This window comes from Sorex araneus, chromosome 11 (genome assembly GCF_027595985.1).
Source record: "Sorex araneus isolate mSorAra2 chromosome 11, mSorAra2.pri, whole genome shotgun sequence".
Lineage (NCBI taxonomy): Eukaryota > Metazoa > Chordata > Mammalia > Eulipotyphla > Soricidae > Sorex > Sorex araneus.
In genome coordinates this window covers 7,388,852-7,396,145 of record NC_073312.1, presented here as the reverse complement: position 1 = coordinate 7,396,145, position 7,294 = coordinate 7,388,852, and the positions used below count along the sequence as shown (strand labels likewise).

Genomic DNA, 7,294 nt, shown 5'->3' with positions numbered 1-7,294 from the left:
GCAGCGAGGAGGCTGCGGGTGCGGCGGCCGGGTGCTGATGCTCTAGGCTGCGCGCGGCCGCTACTCTCTTTTCTTCCGTTCCAGAGATGCTGGGGAGGGGTGGGGGGAGAGTCAAGCCTCCGATCCTAGGGTCTCCCCACCTTTGCCCTTACTCTGGGCAGGGGCTCTGGGCCCTGGCTGGCATTTCCCAGGGCAAGTCAGCCAGCGAGTGATCTGGGTGGCTGCGGGAGGGGCGGTGGAGAGAGGGGCTGGAGGACTTCTTGGGGGAAAAGGAAAAAGAAATTTCGGGTGGCCACGGTGCAGGAAAGGCAGAGAGGAGCAAGGCAGCGGCCCGGGCGCGGGAGGAGGCGGAGGAAGAGGAGGAGGAGGAGGTTGACGAGGAGGAGGAGGTGGAGGAGGAGGAAGAGGAGGAGGAGGAGGAGCGGGTGCCTGGCCGTCCGAGCCGCCGAGAACCCCCACCCCGCCGAAGCGCCCTGGCACTCGGGGCGCACGTGCGTGCGTGTGCCAGGAGCCCCGAGCCGCGCGCCCCGACGCAGAGGGGCCGCCCCCGGGGTGCGGGGGGAGCCGGGCGGCGCGCGCCGGAGGCGGCGGGGCTTCCCCGGGCTTTCCCCCGGGCTGCAGAGGCGGCGCGGGCAGCGGGGAGCCCCGGGTGGGGGTGGGGGGCGCGATCGGCGGCGCGGCGCGAGCTCGGGGTCCGAGGCCGGGGCTGTGCCCTCCCCGCGCGCCGCCCCCGCCCCGCGCCCGCCTCCCGCCCGCGCCCGCGGCCTGGCGCGCCGCCCCCGCTGCCCGGGCTCTGGGCGCCGCCGAGCCGCCGCGGGAACGCTCCGGCCGCACCATGCGCGAGCTGCTCCTCGAGATCGGGGTCCGAGCCTTGCTCTTCGGGGTCTTCGTGTAAGTAGCGGCGCGGTCCGTGCGCCCCAACTTTCTGGGCGGCCCCCTCCCGGGTGGCGCGGGGGTCTGGGTTGCCGGGGGGGGGTCTCCCGCGCATCCCCTCTTCCCAGGGGGCCGCTTCCTAGGGGGACCCCGCGGAGACCCTCCGGGTCCCCTTTGCGCAGCGGCGGCGCCCGCACCGGCCCCGGCTCCGCCGACGCTGCGACGCCCCCTCGCCCGCCCGGGGGAAGTTTCTCCTCGGCGCGCGCCTTCCAGCCCCCCGCGGCCACTGCTGGCCTCGCCCGGAGTGGACACAACGAGCTCGCCTCCTCCCGTGTCCCCGACTTAGCCGGGGTGTCTCGGCAGCCGCACCTCCCCGGCGGGGAAACTGTTGCTGCGGAAGCCCCGGGAAGCCGGGAAGGGGGAAGGGGGGCTCAGAAGGGAGAGCGGTGGGCGCCGTCCACCCCGGAGCCCGGGGGAGGGGGGCAGAGAACCCCGCCACCCGGCAGCGACCGGGCCGAGGGTCGGGGCGCTGTGAGGGCGGCACTTCGCAAGAGCGATCCTGGAAGGAGGAGGGGGTGCCGGTGGTTCCAGGGATGTCTGCGCCCCCAGACGCCCCCGGAGGACCCACTCACTCCCCTCTTTGCTTCTGGCGCGCCAGCGGCAGGGAGCTGCCTGGCTGCTGCCAAGTCAACAAAAACCCGCACCCACCCCCCAGACCTGTCACCCGAGCGTCCACACCCGCAAGCATCCCTCCTTGGAGGGGTCGCTGTGACCCCCGGCCCTCGCCCGGCTGTCTCTGACACAGCTTGCATATTAAAGTTGCATGAACTTTCTGGACGGGCCCGTCCTGTCTGTCGGTCTTGCTTGGTTTCTGTACAATCGGCCCCCGGCGTTTCAGAGGGAACCCCCGCCCCCAGTTCTGGATGTCTGACCCGCTCCCCAGGGCCCTGCGCCCAGCCTGGGGTGTCAGGCGGCCACCCGTTCCTGTCCCCGGGTGCACCCCGGGAGAGCTGTGCTCTTTCTGGCATGTTTTTCGCTATTAGGGATGAAATTCATTTCGAGGATTGATTCACACCATCCGAATCGTGAGTTTCCCCAGATGTAGCCCCCCCCCCTCTCAACCTCTGACTAAACACTGGTGTTATTCAGTGGGAAGAGGAACGGGAAGAACTTTCCTTGGATTCTGAAGCATTGGGGGTGGGGGGGTGGAACGCTTCCCCCTGCGTTTTCTCCCTTCCCCTACCAGGGATTGTTCTGTGATCAGGTGTGTGGGGGTGGGGGGGAGGCATTTCCAAAAGGTCACTTCCAACGGGCAGATAGACTAACACCTCCCTAAATGATTATGTGATAGAAATGATGAAATCGGGCCCCATGCACAGCAGAATGCAACATGCGTTGGGGGGGATGTTTGTATTAAGTAATACTGAAATAAAGTGAGGGAGACAGACGGCCTACTCTGATGGCTGCTGTGAATTCTCAGACCTGAAAAATGAGGGTTCAATAATTTGTAAATATTTTATCCTTTCCACATTTCCCTGCAAATAATCCTGCAAACATTGCTGAGATGTTTACAGATATACAGTGCTCAGTGCAGTGGATGTGCAAATGGGATAATTAGCGTCTTAGGTGCTCCACTTCCTCTAAGGATGTTATGTAAAAAAATAGCAGACATTAATAGTCTTATCTCCAAACTTCCCCTTTGTCAGAATTATTTCATGAGAGATCAGCTGTCCCTGGCCCCAAAGGGAAATACTCAAGCTTTTAGGACACTCCTGGACAACTCCCTGGCTTTGGGATCCAACTTGTGACCCCTTTGCCCACAAGGGCCTGCCCAGGAATCGCTTGGAGATGCCTAGGGGGGAAATAGTGACAGCTCAGATGCTCTATCATTAGGCAGATAAGGACTTCCGGGAGGGAGGACCAGCTCAGAGCTGTAGATACAGATGACCCTTTGTTTGCTCAGACAGGCTCTGGCCAGACAGAGCCCGATTTGGGGGAGGAGTTTTATTCCTCCTTTGGCTAGCACTGGCCTGCTGGCAAGCAGTGCATGGTAGCACTTCTGCTCCGGGAGATAGCGCCTCAGAGACAGAGAATGGCACCCAGGTCAGCTGGGAAAGCAAGCTGGACTCAGTTTCTCTGCTGGTGGATCCAACTTAGCTAATGTAATTCGTCCTCTACTTCCACCTGGTGTTTCTACCCCATTTATCAGAAAAGAATATTGTTTGGGGTGTGTGGGGGGGATGTCTCCTCACACTTGCACCTCTGGGGGAAACAGTGCAGGTAGGTACCCGTATTCTCTGGCTCTGGATGAGAACCTGGTGCCCCAGCCTGATGCCTGCAGCCACCACTGATTTCCCGTTACCAGTTTTGATCCCAGAGGCGCTAGGGATGACCCAACCTCTTGTTCCTGTGAGCAGCTGGGTTTAAGTGTTGAGCTTTAGTGCTCCAGAACTACTGGACGATGCTTGCCAGCAACCACCCCCGCCCCCAGTCACTCAGGATCATTCCGTGCCTTCAGGGGTATCTGCCTAAGAACCGCGAATCGCTCGGAAGAACATGAGGAATGAGGAATGCAGATTGGAGCTGGCACGTAAGGTTCAGTCTACCAGGAAATAAATGAGAGGAAATTGGTGTTTAGGAAAAGTGAAAGGTAGAATGTGGCTTGGAGGCTGTGTGGATTCCTGGGACTCTGCTGATCCAGGAGGAGCTGTTGGTGGCTTCACTCTGTTGGGTTCTGTGCGACTTCCTGATCAGCCCCAGCATGGTGCCAGCCAGCCCAGTTCCTGAGTAAGCTCAGGGGATGCTGAATCAGCAGCCCCAAGGACCAAGGGCACAGTCTTCCTAGGCAGGTCCTAGGATGGTGTTTCATGATAGTAACATTGTAGCACTGTGTCCTGTTGTTCATAAAAAAATCGAGTGGGCACCATTAACATCTCCATTGTGAGACTTGTTCTTACTGTTCTGGCATATAGAACACACCACAAGGTAGCTTGCCAGGCTCTGCCGTGTGGGCAGGATACTCTCGGTAGCTTGCCGGGCTCTCCGAGAGGGACGGAGGAATCGAACCTGCGTCGGCCACATGCAAGGCAAACGCCCTACCCGCTGTGCTATCGCTCCAGTCTGATAATAAATTAATGAGAAATAAACAGTCCCAGTTGACAGTTGAATCAAAGGACATTCATTAAACACCGATTTTCCATTTCTACCCAATCTCTCTCTCTTTTTAATTAAATCATTGAGATACAGTTAGATTGAGCACCCATCCCTCCACCAGTGTGCATTTTCCACCACCAATGTTCCCAGTATCCCTCCTGCCATCCCCACCCCATCCCACCCCCTGCCTCTGTGGAAGGCACCTTCCTTCTTACACTCTCTCTACTTTTGGGCATCATGGTTTGCAATATAGATACTAAGAGGCCATCATGTTTGGTCCTTAGTCTACTTTAAGCATGCATCTCCCATTCCGAGAGATCCCTCATTTACTTAGCGGTCTCTTCTCAATCCCAACTGCCTTTCCCCCCAGCACATGAGGCAGGCTGCCAACCATGAAACAATCCTCCTGGCCCTTGTCTCTACTGTCCTTAGGTGTTAGTCTCATATTATGTTATTTTAAATCCCACAAATGAGTGCAGTCATTCTGTGTCTGTCACTCTCTTTCTGACTCATTTCACTTAATGTAGTATTTTCCATGTCCATCCACTTCTAAGCAAACTTCTTGACTTTATCTTTTCTAACAGCTGCATAGTATTCCACTGTGTAAATGTTCCAGAGTTTCTTTAACCAGTCGTCTGTACTCGGGCAGTCGTCCACCCAATCTCTTAAAGAAACAGCTTCCAAGAACCCACCCATGCCACGCTAGTACCGAACTTCAGGTACTAGCCTGCTGGTCCCACTTTTATGACCGTGGGTTGTCAAGTACCTAGTATTTCATGAACAAGTCCTTTGTACCAGGCATGGCCAAAGGTCAGCCTGAGACCATTTCGATCCGAGGTGAGCCTGGTAGAGACTGTGCCTTGGGGTTTCTGTCCCTGGCTGATGAGACGGAAGTTCACACCGATTCAGGAACTGCCCAAGTCAAAGAACGAAGATACGCATCCTGAGGCTGAAACTCCCAAGCCCTTCATTTCTCTACGCAGAGAGTGTATAGCTGATCCTCTTCACAAAGAAACTCAGAAAGATTCAGTACTTGCCTGAAGATGCTCAGCCCCGCCTCTTGGGTCCCCTGCCCCAAAGCCCGAGCCAGTGAACGGTGCCTGCCCAGACTTCCAGGCTGGAGGGAAGGGGACGCCCCTTGTGTGGAGGTGGCCTGTGACCCATCTCTCACCTTCTGGAGGGCTGAGTGGGAAGGGAGGGGAAGCGTGTTTTCAGATCAGACTCCAGGGCGGGGGCCCTGGAAAGTGAAGGGTGGCCTCGGGGCCTTTCTGGGGTCTTTGGAAAGCAGAGGGCTGGGTGTGGGAGTGGGAGGAGCTGGGGAGGTCTTGAGGGCCTTGACTAGCTCTGTCCCCTCACTCCACTGCCTGTAGCCTTCCAGGGCCTCAGCCTGGAAAAGCTTTATTTATAGCGCACGGGCCCTGGAGGCTGAGGGAAGGGGACCTGCTGGCAGTGGGGGGGAATCTGCAGATTTCCCCGGGACCGTCTCTTCCTCCCACCTGTCTCTGCCTCCTGCCGGCTCCCGGAGGCTCCCTGTCCTCCACATCCACCAGCTGGGCTCTGCCTCCTCCGTGGAGCACCTTTCTGCCTGTGCTAGGTGCCGGGGGGTGAGGGCCAGCAGGCGGGGGTGAGGGACCCTGACTCGCTGACAGCCGGGCATACTATAGGCCTGGTGGCTTGCTCTCTGCCAAATAATTGCTGCGTCGTGAGGTTTTTTTCACTTTGCTTAGTTGAGAGAGGTGCTCCGGGCGTTCATTCCTCCAGGCACTTGGCCCAGGTGACTGGCTTGAGGACTGACCATCAGGTGGATGTAGAAATGTGGAGCTGATATTTCATGAAGCCCAGAGGTCAGCCTCAGACGGGGGGAGGTGGTTGTAGCCGAGTGCTGAGTGTTTTCAGAAGGGATCAGCTGGTCCTGAGAGGAGGAGGAGGGGGGGGAGGAGGAGGAGGAGACTTGAGGCAAGGCAGCAGGCTGGGCAGAGCCAACAACTGGTCTGGACCTTGAGCACTGGACGGAGAGCAGAGGCCTACAGGCCCATTTGGATGGGGAGGGGGGTGGGATGTCTCTGGTCTCATGTGACCTCCACACAGGGTGGGCTTTAATGGAGGACAAGAATGGCATGAAGTGATCTGGGACAAGAAAGTGGGCAGCCAGAGTGCTCTGCCAGCCGCAGAGGGACATGCGCTTATGGGCACTAACGGCAGAGCTGCAGGAGGTTGGAAATGGCAGTGACAGTGCCCTGGGGCTCGTCGGACCGAGTGATAGCGTGCGGCTTCCCACCTTCTCTCCCACCTTGCTCCTGCTGTGGGATCCTGGGGGCTCGGATTGTGTCTTTGCCGTGCTCCCAGCTCACGGGGCGGGGGAGGGCTTCAGAGTGCTCCCCAGATGCACGTTATTTCTGGGGATCATTTTCAAGACTCCCGAGTGTTCTGCCTGTGTCCAGGGAGAGGCTTTGGGAAGGGCCTCAGAATGACCTCGGGGGCTTGAGGCCAGCGCAGCTGAACCCACAGTTGGAGCACAGTCCTGGGAACCTGCATCTTCCATGGGTGATACTCCACCCGCTGACTCAGGTAGCACAGACCTGCCATCTGGGGCTGTTTGAGGGCCCCCGCGCTCTACGGTGGAAGGTATGTTTTTCTTCTAGACCAAATAGGAGAGGCCCCTCCACCTCCTGCCTTTGGGTGGGGGCCTTGGGAGGGACTCTGGCAAAGGAAGGTGGGTGCAGTGTTCTTCCAGGCTAGGGTACCCCCGAATCCTCTCAGTGCCCTGCCACTGATCATGTCTGGGGGTGACAAGCGTGGGTGTCGGCTCCAGAGGACAGGATCTGCTCCGGTTACCTGGGGGTGCCTTGGTGTGGGAAGAAACCTTCTGTGTGGACCCGGGATTTGGGCCTTGGTGACCTTCCGAAGTGTGGTTCCGTGCCTGATGACTAATCTACCACCGTAGTGATGGTGCTGGCCTTCTGGAGACGGAACTGCAGGAGGTAAAGTGCTCGCATGCAAGTCCGCAGTGCTTGGTGCTTGGTAGGTTTCTGGGTGGAGCCTGGTTCTGCCGCAGGTTGCCTGAAGTCTCCAGGGCTCCATGTCTCCCCGTCTGAAGCAGAAGGGAGCCTTCCGTGAGTCAGATGCCCTGGTGCCTTTGATGTCACGAAAGCCAGGGGCTCCCTGCCTGCTATGTGGAATATCTAAGAGTCACAGGGTGCTCCACACGCCACGCTGTGGGCCTGGCCTTGGGTGTCCAGGGCGCGATGCTGGCTTTCACCCTGGGTGC

The 7,294-nt window shown here is 58.7% G+C and overlaps 1 protein-coding gene across 2 annotated transcripts in view; it reads left to right on the top strand.

Annotated features, from left to right (window-relative positions):
• Positions 1 to 707: 707 nt before the first annotated feature.
• PLPP4 (phospholipid phosphatase 4) overlaps positions 708 to 7,294 on the top strand; it is a 100,045-nt gene continuing 93,458 nt past the window's right edge. For both annotated transcript variants that reach the window (XM_055119627.1, XM_055119626.1), the window contains exon 1: positions 708 to 891. In XM_055119627.1, the coding sequence (XP_054975602.1) occupies positions 836 to 891 (56 nt within the window). In that variant the 5' untranslated portion in view covers positions 708 to 835. The remainder of the gene's footprint in view (positions 892 to 7,294) is intronic.